The sequence below is a fragment of the Micrasema longulum genome, unplaced genomic scaffold, assembly GCF_059751315.1.
Source record: "Micrasema longulum isolate JH-2025_06_02 unplaced genomic scaffold, ASM5975131v1 h1tg001225l, whole genome shotgun sequence".
Classification (NCBI taxonomy): Eukaryota; Metazoa; Arthropoda; class Insecta; order Trichoptera; family Brachycentridae; genus Micrasema; species Micrasema longulum.
In genome coordinates, this window is record NW_028278412.1 from 105,721 (window position 1) to 125,931 (window position 20,211).

General features: G+C 32.2%; 1 protein-coding gene across 1 annotated transcript in view; it reads left to right on the plus strand.

Annotated features, from left to right (window-relative positions):
• LOC148276393 (uncharacterized) overlaps positions 1-20,211 on the plus strand; it is a 48,974-nt gene that overhangs the window by 22,404 nt on the left and 6,359 nt on the right. Inside the window, exons 2-3 of the mRNA XM_088234336.1 lie at positions 13,504-13,695; positions 18,154-18,248. Coding sequence (XP_088090462.1) covers positions 13,504-13,695; positions 18,154-18,248 — 287 coding nt within the window. The remainder of the gene's footprint in view (positions 1-13,503; positions 13,696-18,153; positions 18,249-20,211) is intronic.

Genomic DNA, 20,211 nt, shown 5'->3' on the forward strand with positions numbered 1-20,211 from the left:
ATAAGTAATTAAAAGTTGTTTAAAAGTATAACAAGTATAAAAACATGCCAATGGCAGCAGAGAAAAAAGAAAAAATAAAGAAGGAATAACAAGTATGGCAAGTAATCATTTAAAATTTGAAAAAGCAATATAAGGAGAAGATTTTAAACCAAGAGAAGTCGATAAAATTTCATTAAAGCGATTTTAGAAGTAATACAAAATTTCAAAAGAGAAATTTAATTTATAATAATAATATGAATGTATGTAATTTGAGTGATATAAGAGAAAAGGGGACCAACCGGAGTTTCATTCAAAAGTTTTCAATACACTATTTTTAAATAATTGTAATCCTGTATGATATATATCTATATGGTTAAAAAAGCTGTTAAAAGTGGAACACGATCTGTGTAAAAACGAATTCTGGCAATAGTTCGTATTGACACTAGGTATTCTAAAGGTTGGGTGATTTCGTAGGGCACGTGATGGACAGTTAATTTGAATTTTATTTAGGAGCTGGGACGAATCAGCTAGACTGTTAATAATTTTATAGAGGAATGTGAGGTCCATTAATGTTCTCCTTTTTTCGAGGTTAATCAGTTTGTGAAAACGTCCAGATAAGTCATGATTTGGAAATATAAGAGAGCATCGGAAATTCAAATGTTTTAAAAATTTGTTTTGTACTTTCTCCAGCCTGTCAATATAAGTAATGTATTGTGGATTCCAAACGATAGACGCAAATTCAAGATGGGTTCTTACATAACTATAATAAAGATTTTTTATTGTTAGATCATTTTTAAAAGGCTTACATACTCGTATAATAAAACCTAACATTTTATATGCTTTTTCAATAATTTTATCAATATGTGATTGAAATGTCATTTTTGAGTCCAGAACTACACCTAGATCTCGTATTTCTTGGACACGGTGCAAGACTGTACCCGATAGAGAATACGAATAATCTATCGGATTTTTTATTCTCGTAAAGGTAATTGTTTTGCATTTAAGCGGATTTAATATGAGCTGATTATTTACACAGTAAGTAGAGAAGTTTTCAAGATCTTCTTGCATATCAAGACAATCTTGTAGGGAAGTAACTTTCTTGTATATTTTTGTGTCATCGGCAAATATTTTGTATTCGGAAAATTTAAAGACGTTACCCATATCATTAATATAAAGAATAAACAATAATGGACCCAAGTGGGATCCCTGGGGTACACCGGAATAGCATTGTTTAAATGAAGACTGATAGTTTAATAGTGCAACTGATTGGAGGCGATACTTTAAATAAGATTCAATCCAACGTAGTAGATTACCGTGAAAGCCATAACATTTTAATTTGTGAAGAAGGATTTTGTGACTGATTTTATCAAAAGCCTTGCTAAAATCTGTATACTGAGCGTCGACCTGATGTCGGCTGCCCATTACGTTTAGAACCCTATCTGTAAATTCAGCAAGATTAGTAGAAACATTTCGCATTTTAAAGAAACCGTGTTGGTTTGGATCAATGAAGTGCTTCACCGCTGGAGAAATTTGTTCAGTGATGATTTTTTCCATTAATTTGCTAAAAATTGAAATTTTAGATATGGGTCTATAATTTTCAATATTGTGTAGATCACCAGTTTTATGGACAGGAGTAACGTGAGATTTCTTCCAGCACATTGGAAATTTACCTTCTTTTAATGATAGGTTATAAAGATATGATAACGGACATGCCAATTGCGTTGCACATCTTTTTATGAAAAACGTAGGAAATCCGTCAGGTCCTGCTCCTTTTGAAGGATCTAGATCATTTAAATATTTAAGAACTAATTTAGAATTAAATGTTACAGTTTGAATGTCAATGACATTTCTAGAGTCCACAATAGGTAAATCAATGTCGTTATTAATAAAAACAGACTGAAAGAAGGTAGAAAATAACTCGCAACTGCTTTGCACGTTATCACTCTTTGTATCATGAAGAAACATTTCAGTTGGATAATAACTTAGAGATTTTTTCGATTTAACGAATGACCAAAATTGTTTAGGATTTTTCTGAATAGCTAATTCAGTTTGATCAATGTATTGGTCATAACAATTTTTGGCTTCTTGTTTCTGGCGTGAACGGAGAAGAGAAAATGTTTTATAGTCTGCAAGGTTTTTATAAGTTTTCCATTTTTTATGGTATTTAAGTTTTTCATTTATTATTTTTATTAGTGGTGCGGAATACCAATTTGGAAATTTTTCACAAGATTTCACCGTCTTAGTTGGTACAAATAAAGTCACTGCATCATTAAGTATGGAGTAAAATACTGATGTCGCTTTTTCTATATCTAGTCCCTCAAATTTGTCGTTCCAATTTACTTCCGAGAGTAGTTCATTTATTGCTATATAATTTGCCGAATGATATGAAAATTTAAATTTAAAAATTTAATTTACGATACATAAATTTAATATATGTATCGCACTTTCAGCACTTTGATTTTTTGAGTTTGTATTTCTGAAATTACTCCGCGTGTGACGTCTCAAGTTTTTTATATTTTTTATTTATAAATCATATAACACAACGTATTTTACAAGTATAATACGTTGAATTACATTCCCAGGAGTTACAACAACTTAATTCGGGACATAAATAATATTAACATTTAGAAAATAACACATATTGAGAACAACAAAGAAACAAAGCTAGTTTACCACCCTTATAACTAAATATAGCACAACAATATATACGCCTAAAACCTTTTTTTACACAAGCAGAATAAATGTATATAAAAAAACGCTTTTAAGAATAAAAAAAAGTAGTGAATCTACTAAGGGAGATAAGGTCATTAACATCACATGCCATGCAGATGATGCTGCCATAGTGATGATGTGAACATATTCATCTCAGTTCTCTCTTTCGCTTCTTCTTGGTCGGTTCTGCCGATTAGCCTGTTGACTTGCCGTAAACCGGAAATCTTTATCAACTCTCTTATCGTTGGTTGATTCATATGAACTAGTGGTGTCGTTCAAAGTAGTTCGTTTTTATTAAAATATTTTAATTTTTTTTTCACGCATTTTTGAGAAACTTTGCACAACAATTTAATGCTCTATTTTTTACCGCGCGTAAGAAAACATTTTTTGTATCCAATTTTCAGTAGGGCTGAACTTCCTGATTCCAATACATATTGGTTATTGGAATAAAAAAAAAAAATTCTCGCCGTAACTCACGTGGCGTATTCATTTGAACTACGGCCGAATTGTTGTATTGGCTCATTTAGCTGGAACAAGACAACATTGTTTTGTCTCTTGTATTGTCCTCGTGTGAACCCAGCTTAATCCAAATACGTGGTGTGAAGCACCACGCTTGATATGCGGAAATAAACAAAATAATTATACATATAAACCTAGCTTCAAGTGCTTGCAACAGTTCTATTTAAATACCTGACGTCACCGCGGTGATTTCATACCCATAATAGTGCCTGTTTTTTTTTGCCGATTCACAAATAGACAGAGTTGTATTCTGACATTCTGAAAGCAAAAACGCATAGTATAATTTCTAGGACAATGTAAAAAGTAGGAACCATCATTTAGGATAAACAATCAGCATATTATGGTAATGGAAATTAATTGATTATTAAGATAAGCTAGTTATAATTGTTATTTTTAAATTATTCTCTCCTAAATCCGCGCCCATTGATGTATAATACATAGACATGCTCTGAGCTCTCAAAAACGATGGCAAATGACTCATGCCCAAATGATCAGTTATGCCCGACGCGTATTTAGTCGTTATTTGACGAACGACTAGGTGTGAGCTTTAGAATCGAAACAAAAATGCCCACTTGTGTCATTTAAACGTGTAAAAACCTTGTAAAAAGAATTGTGTAACTTAAAAAAAAACACATTACATTTTTTTGATTACAATATTTTTTTATTTACAATGTAAAACAGAGTATTCAAAAAAGAAAGAATAATTACATAGCAATGAAATACATATTAACAGTCCCACAAAAGCATGGCCTGGTCGTGGGTATACAAGAAATGTTTATGAATTTTTTGCTCCCATAATAAATAGACGGGTATAATAACTAGTAAAATTGGTAAAATTGCGAAGCTCATAGTTACTGTAGTGTACTGATAGGGAGACGGTTTTAAGATATAACCTAAAGAAAAAACCTGATTGGAATCCACCTTTTGGTTCATTTTTACGAATGTTGATTGTTAACGTTAAAATACAAACTTTTTTGTGTACGAAAGATAAGGATCCTTCAATTTTTGGTAGCATATGCATGCTCGTTGAATGCAGCCCTGGATTAAATAAACCGTACTTTGTAACTACGGATATGTTTTTGTGTCACTGTTTTTTTTTAAATATTTTACTTATTGGGTATGTCTATGTATTATACACCTGACTCCAGGCATGGCTCATCCTCAGTGACCAAGCTGCTCCATCTTGTCGGTTGACGGCCACGCGACCTTGCCCCTTCGACACTTCCCAGTGAAATCTGAACTAATAAACGCTGAAATGATTATATTTCCCCTCTTTTCCTACTTGTATCTTTCACTAGGTTAGCCGTATGTCGAATAAGATAGTGTAAAAAAAGCATCTAAAACCATTTGTAAAACTAGAATATCTTTTCTATGTTAGGATTACCAGTCTTAGACTCTTCCCCTCCGACTCTTTATCGTGGTGTGTATTGGTGATTTAGTTACCTTTGTTTTTTATTGTTTATATTGCTTAAGACTACATGTGTATACGTCTGTATATTGTGCCCCTTTTTTAACCTTTAAAAACATAAATATGATCCTACCTACATTGTAACACGCCCGACTTTTGCTATTAGAAGTTTTTTTGTGGCCCCAAAAGTGTTCAACGTCCTGGATGAACATATTAAGTTCTCTAAAGACAGCCATTTTCAGGAGAAGTGCACAAGTTTGAATTTTGTCTAAGTGAAGAGACCATTAAAGGAGACTGCTGCGAGATATTGCGTAGATTTATATACTATTAAGGGTATCGTCCAGATGTTATTTTTTTGCATGTAAAATTTTATTTTTGCTATTTTTAATAATGTGCACGCTTCCACTTTTCATTATGTTGAATCTCAACTCAACACAGGGCTCTTGGTCTCATAGAGTTGGGGATACGTTATTATTTTTTTGTAATTCATATGTACGTGAATAATAATATAAAAAAATAGCAGATGTGCTGTAATGTACATGTAAATTTTGTGACGAATAGATTTAAGTACTTTGTCACATTTTGAACTTTTTCAGCCAATGGCGCCACGTTGGGCGCCATTGGATGAAAAGTTCAGGTGGGTGCTTCGCCCCCCGGAACTTATTCATCACAATTTTAAATAAATTTCCTCTATAGAAAATACCCCCTGTCTCACATCAAACCATCAAATGAATGTTACAATTAAATATGTGTATTTTGTCTAATTTTAGGCATATTTAGTAGGGAACATACATAATAGGGTATTTTCACAAGTCGGGAATAACGTTAAAAATATAATGTAAATTTAGAGCGGATTTTTATGATTATAATGATATAACTATCGACGTATTCGAAACAGGGTTTCATTTGTAATTTTCGGGTTTAAAAATGAGCAAACGCAAAACGGGTCGCAGTTGGCGTCACGTCATTTTGACGTCACCCATCATACCCGTCGACTGCGCTTAATAAACATTGCGTACAAACAGAAAATAGTAAACAGTCAGAAAAATTGCTGGTCGGATGAAGAATACAGTTCTGTGCGTGAAATAGAACCAGAATCCTGGATGACTGCTCTCGACTCGATGGCTTGAAAAGGAAATCGAGTGGGGAAAAGTCCGCCTCGTAGTTTAGTGGTTGGCGTGTTCGCCCACTACGCTCGAGGTCGCGATTTCGATTCCTGGGAGGGTCAACAATAAATATTAGCATGAACAGTGTTTTTTCACTGCAATATTTCGCTGTCCCCAGACAACGAATCTACTAATCTAATTCCTTATCTCCCTGTACACGATCAAGATAAACTGCACGTACTTTCCAATACGGTGCCCTATGAACGGATGCATGGATCAGGGTTAGATGATGATGAATCTGATGTGTGCACCTACCTAAGGTCTGCAGTTTGATGTTTGTTTATGGCAATACGGAATATTAAGACGATATTCACACACATTATACATACACGCATGCTCAGTAGGTGGATATATTATGTTTACGGTGTTGCTTAAACTTGACCTTGGCCGGTACAGCCGCACCCGCGGGCGGGCGGAATGTATCCACTATTGCTCGGTCGTGGGCGGAGAGAATCGATTCCATCTTCACTGTTCTAAGTTCTAACACGCGTGAACACCGCCCGGGAGTGGGAGCAGCGACTACAGAATGGAGGAACATGCCAGCAGGGAACTTTGACCACTGGCGTTGCTTTATCATCTTCGCCAGATGCTCGGAAAACTCGCATTTTTCGCAATTTTAAGTTATTTTTATGTTTTTTCATTATGTATTTTTGTATTATTTAATTTAGTACGTATTTGGCATATTATTTGTTACTTCTATTTCTTATTATATTTATTTATTTAACTTTTTGTACATAATTTTATTTGTACATTGGCGGGCTTATTGCCAAATGGCAATTTCTTCCAACCAACCAATAAAATAAAAGTTTTATTTTTATAATTTAAGTTACAGAACATATTCAATAGAAAAAAAAAATAAAAAGCTAAAAAAAAAGAAACCACTCTGGTCATCTTTTCTCAGGAATCACTATGGCGAATACATCCAATAAGCAGTTGTCCTGGCTGCGGAGTAGCGCAGGACCGAGATGCTTTCGCTGTAGTGATCGCCAACGTCGGAGGGACCTGACAAGGCACTTCAAGAAGAAGAAAAAGCTAAAGATATATAAAAATAGAAATAAACGTATTTGTTTATAAATTACCTTAAATCAAAACTATTACGAGGAAAAAGGAAAGGAGGAGAGATTAAGGAAGAGAAAGTAGATGTTTCTTCAGACGTGATTTAAACAGAGATAATGTAGTATTGAGTGAGTTTCTAAAAAAAATATCTCAATTATCATTTCAATTATGTTTTTAAATATACATTCTTTTTCTGTTGATTTCAATGATACTCTTATTTCGTTTTTTTGTTTTTTTACTACTACTATATTTTACTATTATTTTGTTGATTTTAATGATACCATTATTTTGTATACGTGATTATGTGTGAATCTTAATTTGTACAATTTATATTTTAAGAATTATTTCTGATTATCTTTTTTGCATTGGATTATTACTTATACCTTTTTTCTAGATTGTTATTCTATTGTATCACATGTCATTATAATTTAATCTAATTAATTTTACTATGTATTTTTATTGTTAATTATTATGGCTTGACACGGGCATAGCCTAAAAAGCCTTAATAAGTTCATTAATATTTAAACTAGTGTAATTTTGAATAAATAAATTTCCAGTAATAACTAAGAAATAACTTAGATATACATACGTCGGCCGACCGATAATCGTCGGAGGCGGCAAGGAGGATTTTATTATTTTTATTTTATTTTATTCAGAAAACATACATTCATAAGTAATAAGTATTAAAAACAACATTTTTTTAACATAAAAAGACCAATTAAGTTTTCATAAATTATGCAAATGATATAAACATTAAATGTGACAAAAAATCTAAATACATAAGAATTTCAAGTGAGAAAAGAATAATTGTTAAAATTTGCGTTTTCCAAGGATTTAATAAATTAAAATAAATAAAAATACCGAATGCACACTCTGAGCCATCCACGCACGCACACATGAACGCACATATAAAACATACACAAACATATGCATTACATGCGGCAAATATACATAGCATAAACCACTCAAGATGCACATTCAGCAACTATCCCAAATAATCGACCCCGTGAGAAATTTTCTGTATAAATGCAACGTCCAGTCAAAAATGTCTACATCAATACTGAGTCCATTATAATTTCGGAGGAATATAAGGAATGAAGAAATTATTACTTATCATCGCCATCTTTCTGCATTAGGGCGTCGGCACATAAAATACGATTCGGTGAAATTAGCAGTGAAAATCAACATTTCAAATAAATATTTAATATCGGACTTCCCGGGTATTGAACCCAGGGTGATATTCCAAACGCTTTCGTGGCCTTAGAAAACACTTTTATCTCGCGTACTTTGTACGTGAATACACGAGTTAAAAGTGTTTTCTACGGCCGCGAGAGCGGTTCAGAATAGCACTGTAGGAGCTAAAACATGGTAGGTGGACGCGTGAACCGCTACGTCGCAAAGCGGACATTATTACTTAAATTCATAAATAACGTCTTTAGAAATTTGTGGAACTTATACCCGAATGCAGAGACAAAACTTAAGGTGAGGAAAGTACATTCTAATTTCAAATACAGAGAATAACCCAAAGGTGAAGACAATAGAATGTACTCTCCTCACCTTAAGGTTTGTCTCTGCATACGGGTATTAGAGTACCGATTTAAAATAAAAAACTTCTGCAAGTTTAGATTTGTTTACAATAATTTAAATCTCTTATTTGAAAATAGACTTCTATAAGGAAGATAGCGAGCCTATATGATGGTGTTTTAAGTAATTTTATCACATAACTATACAATCTATACATGTATCCATAGTGATATTATGCAACCGTGCATGTGTGAAAATATTGAGCAGTATGTTTATTTAGGTTTAACTATAGATTGTAATTTTAAATGGGATGTACATATTAGAAAATTGTGTAAGAGATTAAGAGCAATAAGTAATAGAATGTATATATTAAAATATTATGTCCCTGTTAATACTTTACGAATTATTTATTTATCTCTCTCTGAATCAATTATACGATACGCTATAACTTCATGGGGGTTATCAAGTGAAACTAATATTTAATTTCTAACTTTGCAAAATTTTATGATCAAATTGCTACTACATAAATATGTATACCGCCAGAGACACAATGTTTCAATATGTATAAATCTGTAAATAAATTATCTGTTAGGGCTCTACTTTGGTACAAATTACTTTGTCAGCATGCGTCGCACTCCGAGTATAAACACAAGTTGGTACATGATTACAACACCAGGTTAACTAGTATGGAAGGGCTAGTTGTTCCTAGATATTGCAATAAATATGGTAAAAGGACACTGCAATACAGTATACCTAAAATATTTCAGATGTTACCAAACAATATTAAAAACACTGAGTTAAATACAGGAGTGACACGTTTTCTCAAATTATGGTTAATAGAAAAATAAAATTTTATTAGTGATAGTTTTTAATTTTTGTATGTATGCAACTCAGCAGGACTTTAATTTAAGACTATTTTGTAAATATTTGAGTAAAATAAATTTTTTTAAATATATATTTTTTGTGTGTCATCTCATTAACTATGTATGTTGTAATGTTCAATAAGGTATAATTAGCCAATCAATGTACCCGTCTCTTTTGAAATAGGAACGAATTTAGTACAACATAAGATTTAGAAAATAGGTGTTTCTTTATTTACACGGTTTTTTGGTTGAGAAAACTTTAGCTACCGTCATGTCAAAAAAGTACCTACTACCTACATATGGTGAGCTTAGTACTATGTCTATTTGCAAAACATGTGGCAAACACTCCTCCTAATAGTACAAAGTCTATTTTTCTGTCGTTGCTCATTATTTTTTGAAAACATACACAATAAAATCAACTTGTTTCACACACACACGTTATTTTATTTTATAGCCTCTGTGTATTTTTCTTCGTGTGGGGTATTCGGCCGAGTCAAGTCGCACCGCATTGGTAATCAATATATTCATGTTCGAACAGCACCATCTCAAGGCGATTGTTATTTATTTTCAATGTGATCAATATTGGAAAAGTAATAATTGTCGGATATTGCTGCAATTTCACCCGATGTGATGGCGCCATGATGGCGCTGACATTTAAAAAAAAGCGGGAAATGTATTTTGGCGTTTCGTATTAGATAGAATCAAACAAGAACGGGGAAAATTCCATTAGCGACTTTTCGTAATAATATTTAGTAGTGATAGCATGTTATTGGGGGGTTAATTATTAATATTGTTAGTAATCCGCTATAAGCACATATCCGAGGTGCCTATTATGTGCCTACATAAAAGAATTAGAAATAAGTGGGAAAGAAATTGACTACGGCGCCATTTGTGAAAACTGTTGACATGTAAGATATTTTATGTATTTCATTCTAGATTATATTTACGTTATCATGATAACCGTAGTATTATGATTGTTAAATAGAAAAAAAACATTTGAATTACATCAAATTCAGCGTCGATAAACTATAGCTTTATGTAATACGGACGATTAGGTAAATGCATTTTAGTCTATGGTTTAGTCTTGTTTTGTGTCCATTTACTTTGCCAGCAAAACTGTATGTTTGTAATCAAAACCATGGTGCCTAATTGCCCTAGCTACCAAGCTACCATCATTCTTAAACTCCAATTTGTCAAAAAAGCCGATAAAAATGGTGGGAATACGTGTATCTCTTTCTCATGTGCATCTTTGTAACATCTTTTGTTATGCATTATTGCGTGCTATCTGTCGTTTCGCTACATTCGAACGGCATGGCAGGAGAATAACGTGTCTTTTTTTTATTCGTCATTGGCATTGGTTGCCAGTTTTTAAAATACAAGTACCTGTGTTCAATTTAAAAGTTCTTCATCTAACCGCCATACTTTATTTTCAAAGTTTTATGATTTTAGACGAATTTATTCAAGACCGTATCAATTAATGGATTAAATTCCTTCGCCGTGGAATGTACCTACACCGTAATTTAACGATGACTTATTTTTAGTCCAATGTGTAACAGTCGAATGGAGAATTAGACGTTGGCTTACAGCTTACATTACACAATGTCGGTTAATTGACCAAACAGTCAAGTGGAGAAAATATGCCACCTTAATTGTCAGAGATGGAATGTAAACGTGGGTGTCATTCTTGTTTCTCGGTCGAGTCACAAATTCCTACAGAGCTGATAAAGATTTGCTCCGTCGCGTCGCTTGCAGGCGAATGCTAATTATTTCAGTGCCGCTATAACCACCACTCACAATAGGTATTTTATTATATTTACCTGACTTGAACAAATACCTGAACTGTTAAATGCTTCCCAAATAGCTCGAGCTTACGTGACTTTTAGCTTCTAGAGTTTTATCGACAAAAAATACTGTGTGGATATAAAATTATTATTAATTTGTTGCACCATAACATGCCAAAATGTCCAATTACGGTGGTGAATTACAGCACGGGATACCCAGCTTGAGTTAAATCACGTTTAATTATTGGAATCGAACCCGGAACCCTCCATGGGTAAGGCAAGCGTCACTGGGGCTGCCAATAAATATAAATGTATGTGGCACAAAACACAAGCCTAATTTTTAGACTTCCACAGTGATAGAGTGTTTATAAGTATTTTAAAACACCGGAAAATACACTGAGGTATAATTGAATAGAGATGATGCTCCACAGAACGATACTTTGAAATTATGTTCCGAAAAATGAGCGTTGTCGCGTTAACATTGCCGCGCAAAACGCGTAGTAGAATAAAAAAGACTAACTGTCTATGCCAGTTTACTGTGAATTCAAAGCTGTATGTCGCGTCTCTTTACGCTGCTCCACATTTACTGACTACAAGTTCAATTCCGGAACTTATGTTGATTAGAATACAAGACAAGTGCTAGTGCATCTAGTGTATACAAATATATAGGTATATCAATGAGGAAATATCGCCATTTTGCTAAAACGATATTTTTTAAAGAACGCTTTAATTTGACATATTTTTAATCATAGATTTTTAGTTTTTATATTTTCAGTTTTTAACGTGACAAAACTGTTTTTTTACAATGTGTTGTTTAATTAAGCCACTATTATGTCTTCTTTCCATGTTTTTTACTAAATATTTTTTGTCTTTTTGTTCGGTTAAATAATCGATAGCCAACTTTAGTCGGAAAACACACGGATTAATCGATAACCAACTTTAATCGGAAAACAACCGTGAAATTTATAGAAAAAACCGCGAAAGCATTTTAAAACAGCCGTAAAATATAAAATAATGATTAGAATAAAAAAATTCTGCCTTTTGGTTAAAGTAATTGTTAATTTTACTATAGTAATTATTTTTACCTCTGACCTGTTAACCTCAAATCCACACCCAACTTCATTATATTATCAGAAGGTGCGGTTAGTTTACTCAAAAGGCAAAATGTTATTAATGTGCAGTTGATCATATTTTAATTATACATTCTCCCATTTTCATTTTCAACTCAAGGGAATAATGTATCACGTAGAAAGTAATATTTTGGTTAGGTATGTTATAAAAATTAATATCGCTATTGGAAATTCTATCATTTGTACTTTAGCACAACAATGTTTCAATAAAACTCCCGTAAATATCATACCTGGGAAGTAGTCTTATCGTAATTAAGCCATTTTTATTTTCATACTTTATTTTGCATTTTCCCACCATAACAAGGCAAGAGGCCCCATAATGTGCGGTTATTTATTTACAAATCAAAATTAAAAGCTTTGTGGCACAATCAAAAGCTTTGTTTCTTAAAAGATTTTTGTTAATGGTACAGATTGTTGAATAATATAGAACTTAGTGACATAAAATCACTATCATTTTTACAGTACTCAACCATTTTCTTGGCAATGGATAGGATACATAATATGATCTAATTTTGTCTAACAAACAAAAACATTAGTAAAACATCATTCAGTTAAAACTGCTATGCCATATTTTTCATTCTTGACTGCAATATCACAATTCATAATAAACTTTGATTAAACCAAAAAATATGTTTTAGTTTGGGATACTGTGAAGCCTTTTCAACCATCAAATGTGTAAAAAAAAATTCATTCTGTCAAGATAAGGGTTAATGAGTTTTACCAATCAGCCGACGATGTGAAAGATGATGATTTGTTTTTCTAGATTACTGTGCCATGTGTCATCAGCATTTTTTTACCTAAATTTTGGATTACATTACAGCGTCCATCACATCAACCCTAATAAACAAAATTCGCGTCTGCATGGCCGGAAAATCTTTAAAATTCAATGTAAAAGATGTCAATTAAAATATGACCAAAGTTATGACTTTGGATTTAAAAAACTTTGGTGAAAAGGACTTTTTGTATTGACAAAAATGACACATTTCATGGTGTTTATATTAGTTTTTTAGGATGTTACAAGCCAACTTAGTAAACCATAAATAAATAGTAAAAACTAGGCTTAAACAAAATTGAATTTTGATAAAAAAAAACAGTTTTTTTTGTTGTTATATAATGATTGAATCATTGCTTTGCCGACAAAATGACTTTTAGTCAGACACTATTGCTGATATTTGAAAAAATATATTTTCAAAATTTTTATTTACTAAAATATATATTACAATAAAATAAATAACGTATCCCTTACTCTATGAGGCCAAGAGCCTGTGTTGAGTTGGTATACAAAATAATAGAAATTGGAATCATGCATATTATTAAAGAATACTAAAAATAAAAATAATAACTCTAATGTTTGTGTCTCTCTAGGAGCTTTCAAAAGTTTCGGCGAGAAGACTGCGTCCCTCTTCGAGCGCAAGAAGAAGGATGCCGGAGAGTTGGCAGCGCAGAAGGTGCAAGATGCTTCAGCCATTGTTGAGGGACAAGCGAAGAAGACAGGGGACCTGATCTCATCTACCAGGAATGATGCTGAGAAGGCGGCAGTCGGAGCTGTAGCATCAGGTAATATTAAGTACTATTCATTTGTCATAATTATTTCGGAAAATTTGTGGACAGGTGTAGGACATAAGTGATCGTTTTTTTCCAAATAAAGAGAACAAGAAGACAGACAAAAAAAACAAAAAACAAATTAGTAAATAATGTATTGTCTTTATATATATATAATTCCTCTGTACGTGTGATGTCACTGAACTCCTAAACGGCTTAACCGATTTACGTGCAGTTTTCAGCGAAGTGTAGATCTTTGCGCTGCGCGTGTTCGTAGATATATTTTTTAAAAATCGAATCTGTAAAAAAAAAATAGAAGCATAAATCCTTTTTTCATCTACCTATCGGGGTTGCATTCGACGAGAATGCATATACAAAAAAATGGAAGCATGTGGTTTTTTCGTGTTTAAAAAGAGTATGTTTTTGAATATTTACAAACAACATTCGCTTTTTATGGATCCCAATTAGATTCATTCCTTCATCATCATCATCATTCCATTTCCTCCCCTAATGGTGCATAGTGCACTGTATTGGTACACCAATCGCAGCGTATCTTGATATTTTTTTGGTAAAAGAGGGCAAGATGATCAGTCTTACGCTTCAGGTACCAGTCCAGGGACTATGAAATGTTCTAGTGTAAAAACACCCTTTTAAATAAGAAAAAAAATCGGGTTGTGATCCTGTGGCTAGTGTCTCGGGCTCACGGACCAAATGTCTGTGCTTCGAATCCCACTCTACCCCAACTTGATTCCATTTTCTAATAGTGAGTTATTTACAACTCGTTGAAAATTGCCCTCAACATTAAATATTTGGGTAAATCATAAGAACGCACATATTTCTTTTTAACAAAGAAAAAAAAATCTATATACCTATTTCTTGCCAACCATGTCGGGTATTGAAACTGAGACCTCTTGCGTGGTAGGCAAATGCGCTGACCATTACACCACGGGGCCGACGATTCTTTCCTTACATTCCTTATAATTTCTACCCATTTATTTATTTTTACTGGATTTTTGGTAATACTATAATAATATTAACTGACATTCAATACATTTAAAAAAATCGCATTCATTAATAAAGTGCACCCCTGTTGGTGAGAAGAGCCGAGTTTGATATTTGCAAAAATAATTCTCTAGTAATTCAAAGTAAGCAAAATGGAGTAAAATAATACAATTAAAATTAAAGAATAGCAATTGACTTGAATATATTTTAAATATAAGAAAAAAAATAAACACGTATATAAATAGTGTGTGCTCATAATTTTAATCAAAACAAGATAAAAAATAAAACAAAGTAACTCGAAAATTTCAATTCATGTCTACAGAAAAAATAAAAAGGATAATAAAATTAAAAGTACCTATTAAAATTAAGATCTAAAAAATGTTAATAAAATAAGAAAGAAATAAAAAAAAGGTTAACCCAAGAAAATAATAAAAATGTATTTATTGAGAGATAAAAAAAATGTTTTACATAAATAATAAATCAATACAGGAACATTCTGACTACTAACCAATTACGTAATAAAAACATAATTTTATTTTTACCATGACGTGTTTTCATGTCAAGTGGCAACATATGAAATATTTTTGTAACAATATAGTCCAACGTACGTTGTTCATATTTATTTTTAAATTTTGAAAGATGAACAGTATTATTAGGTACTATTATTAAAATCACATGAATTCGAAACGCCCGCGTCCCCAAAAAATAATATTTTTAATACCTAAAAACTGGAGGCCAATAGGCCACAATAATATATATACAACATACAGAATACACAACATTGCAATTCACATAGCGTCGGCATAAATGTATTGAAAGTCATTAAGTAAAGGTTTAGCTAAAAATGCTAAATCTTTATTTTACAATAAAATTTCAACTTCTCAGCATTCCTTAATACGTAAATGGACACAACCACAAACCACAATGATAATGTCATGTGCGCTTTCCATAATATGACTGTGCATTTTTGTGCTAAAAACACATAATTTTTACATATACTACTTATATTTTTGTAAATTACGAACAAGTTTAAAATTACTATTTATGTCATTTTTATAGGCAATGCAGAGAAACGAATTAACTCGGGGCCCAGGGCCGCGATTACAAACGCTATCTTAACACTTTGAGTACCGGCCGAATACACATAGAATTTACCCTTTGTGAAGGGTTTCTTAAAAGTGTCATAATTATAAAAATACTGGGTTAAATCAATTGAAACTTCTCATATTTATTTGGAACAGTTAAATAAGTCATTTGTGTATGATAGTTTTGCCAACATTGGCCTTTATGGAGAGCCACATTGCGCATTGCAATGTTCACACATATACAGGATCTCACTCCTTTTTTTGTGCTTTGTATCCCGGAGACGTGTAAACACGTAATTATAAGAACTATGCGTTGTGTCCCGGTCCCGTGTTTTCGTGTAATTTACCAGCAGTAAAACAATACTAATAAAAGTCACATAGATGTCAATAAAATGCATTTTTTTAGGCAGCTGGTAAACCGCGTGAAAACACGGGACCGGGACACAACGCATGGTTATATAATCACGTGTTTATACGGCTCCGGGATACAAAGTGTTAATTGGTACATATCGAGACGGTATAAAGTAAAATCGATATTTATGTACGAAAATGTATGAAAATTTAAAGAATATTCGTTGGTAACCTATAATTGAACATGCTTCAAATAAAAATCATTAAAATGTAGGTACACATTGTCCTACAGAAAATTCGGTTTTACTTTACAGACAACTGAAAATAACTGTAATAGTTGTAACTCAATTCTAGTTGAGGCCATCCAATACATTGAAATAGCCTATGTTTGTGGTGTGTCTCTACAGGCTTCTGAAGGGTTTAATAGTGTGTTTATTAAAAACGTAGGCCCAATTTACACGAATCGTCTAAATCCACACGGTACGGTTAAATTATTAGGGGCACGAGATTGACATTTATCATATTATTTTGAATAAATAAAAAAAATATTCAGGGGCTACTTTTTGGTGAAAATCTTGCAAAAGGAAATCAAGTGGAGATTAGTCACCTTATTGCGGTTGCCTGACATTAAAATAAATAATTCAGAATACTATAAATATCAACCCACCCTTGAGATTATTATTGTGGGAACTTGAATGTCATAAAAGCTGCTTTAATTATTATATTTTTATAAATATGTGTCAAGGGAATTCAGCATTATAACTAATAACCCCTCTGAATGATTTTAATATTTAAAAAAGTTAATTTCCTACGTCGAATTTAGTGGCTCTATTATAGTTTTTAAACATGGGTATACATAAAATTATTTCCGCGTTAACACGGAACATTGCTGTGAAAAATCATGCTGAATAAATATTACACGTTAACTCCATGCACGGCAACCAAACGGGCTAACCACTATACTACAAGTTGGACACGTTTAAAAAAAAGTAAATAATAATAATTTAACAAAATTTTTTTTTTTCTGAAAAGTAACACTCTGTATACAAGCTTTACACCTGTGTGAGTGCTGTGATGGCCTCCTAAAACTTCCCATTACAATCTGGTTCCAGAAACAAAAACTATGAAGCGTCTGGATTTTATAACAAAGTTTCGTTTTTGAAATTATTTTGTAAATAGGTATATTGTTTATTAGTTAAGGTAGAACTAATCATTCCCTTTCCGCACCTAATGGTGCACAGGGCACTGCATTGGTTCACCAATTGTAGCGTAACATGTAATAACATGAAGGATCAATCTTACGCTTCAGGTACCAATCCAGAGACCATGAAATATTCTAGTGTAAATACACCCTTTTAAATAAATATTTCATATCAACAAACCCGAGACCTCTTGCATGGTAGGCAAACACCCTGACCAATACACCACGAGGCCGACAAGAAGGTATAACTAGGTGTTCAAATTTTATTTGCAAAACAATCTAAATATGTAAGTACATTACATTACATAATATGAAATAAATAATACACCGACACCCCGGAACGTGTGGGTCAGTGGAGTGGCTACATCCATAAATAAAAAGGAAATGTATAAAATAAACGTAAAAACTTTTTTTTGTAATCTATGTATTTGTATTATATATTGGATTAAATCAAATCAATAGGTAAAAAAAAAAAAAAAAATACTAAACAAAAAATACCTACCTTTAAAATATGGATTAAAGAAATAAAAGTGATAATGAAAAGTAACATAGTAGATATTTTGATTAGAAAATAATGATCATTATTAATTACTAAATTAAATGTAGGTAATAAACTTTTAAAAATATTAAAATCCTTCTTAAGGGTTATTAGTTATTATGTTAAATTTCCTTGACACATAAAAATATAATTACAACAGCTTTTATGACATTCAAGTTCCAGATCCGTTTGGCGTCGATCCAGCATAAAAATATTATTAAAACATTTTATTTGGAGATATACACGAGCTACAAATGTGATGAAAGATAAATAAAATAAAACATTTGATATTTCAGCGGCAGACAGCAAGCACTCCGCCATTGATGCCCTTGACAAAGAATTCGGCAAAGTGAGCTTAGCAGCCGAGGATGCCAAAAATGCTACTTCAAAGGTAAGGAGAACTTATTGGAAAATAATCATTTTAATTATCTGATTTTATTACCTACTAAGTTAACATACGATTTTTTCTTCAAAGTAAAAATAAACAACAGATATATTTTTTTAATGTTCATTTGTTGATTTATTCGAAGACATTATTTCTACGTCTCAATTTTATTTTAAAATGGTGCCAGTTCACAGCTACAACACAGTGCTAAATAAGCTTTACTCATATATTTATTTATTTATACAGAGTGTTCGTTAAACCCTGTCACATCCGAAACCATGATGAGCAAGAAGACATATTGGCACATGAAAATAAATTTTTAGAACAAGTAAAATTTAAAAAAATATAATATCAGAAAAAGCAAATGGTTTCTGACTTCTGCAAGGAAGAAACAAGGAGGGGGGAGGGGAAGTTTGATACGCCAAAAATGCGCGGCAGCGCTCTCCTCGCTTCTCTTCTGCAGAAGTAAGCAACCATTTTGTAGTAGTTTTGTAGTTTAGAAGTAAGCAACCGTTTTGTTTAATATTTTATTTTTTAAAATTTTCTTTGTTCTAAATATTTTTTAAATATGCTAATATGTCTTCTTGTCCATACTGATCATCGTGGTTTCGGATGTGACAGGGTTTAAAGAACACCCTGTATATCACACAAATAGAGCAAATGCTCAGATTATTTATTTATTTGACAAATTGTAGTCTGATTACGTAATGGGTTAAACAGCCCGGAAGCAATGCGGACTACAATTGGATCCTAATTTTAAAAAATGCCTAAGTCCATTTTTATAGTTCTAGATATTTCAAATGACGGAATTTCGGAAAATTTAAAATACGTATTGTAAAGTTTTTCTTATTTATTTTAAGATAAAAAGATATAAAATTGTTACATGGTTAGGTTCAAAATTATTGCTTGTAAAAAAGTGGACTTAAGCCTAAGGTCAGGACTTAGGGATTTTTTAAAAGTATTTAAAGGACTAAGGGATTTCCTTCAGGGAAATAACTCTTGGACTAAGAGATTTTTAGGACTTAAGGATTTTTCGAAACTGAAATAATATTTTTTTTATAATTTTTTAAATACAAAATTCGATTTGAGTATTCTTCATTGAAAAATTAATTAGGTAAATATATAGTTCACAAAATGCTCTACACGGTAGTGTTGCCAACTCAAAATCGATAAAATTGGACTGAAGCATTTTTAAAAAATTGGGCATCCAATTTGTCAAATATATAAATAAATAATCTGAGTATTCGCTATATTTGTGTGGTATATAAATATATGAAAAAATATTATACGAAACTTCTTTAGCATTGTTTTGTAGCTTTGTACTGGGACCATTTTAAAATAAAATTGAGACATAAAAATGTCTTCGAATAAATCAAGAGATGAACATTAGAAAAATATTTCTTTTGTTTATTTTAATTTCAATATAAGTTAGAAGTGTAACTGTTGTTTATTTATTTATTTGACAAATTGCAGTCTGCATTATTTTACGGGCTGTTTAACCCATTTCGTAATGCAGACTGTAAATATATGTTAGAGGTTAAGAATAAAAAGCAGATAGCTGCCAAACTGCCAATATGCACAGAAAAATAGATCAATATTATCCGCAGAGGCCGTATTCAGCAAGCGAATTGCCTTATTAATGGGTGAATTCTGACTTGCATTTGTACGGCTTCTGGTGCGTAAAACAGTGCACGAGATTTCGCTCTAGTATACTTATTGGGAAAATACAAATTGATCTCTTTTGGATTATATATACTTCCAGAAATCAGCTTAAATAAATTATAACATGCAGTTCAAAATTAAAGGTAAAAGTAATTGATATTTTTAAGGGGGACGTTTTTAGAAAAAAAAAAGAAAGGAATTAATTAAAAGTTTTCTCTTAATTTATCGTAGTAATGCTTGAACTCGTGGATAGTGCATTTGTCTATCATACCGGAGGTCCCTGGTTGAATTCCCACCAAGATCGACA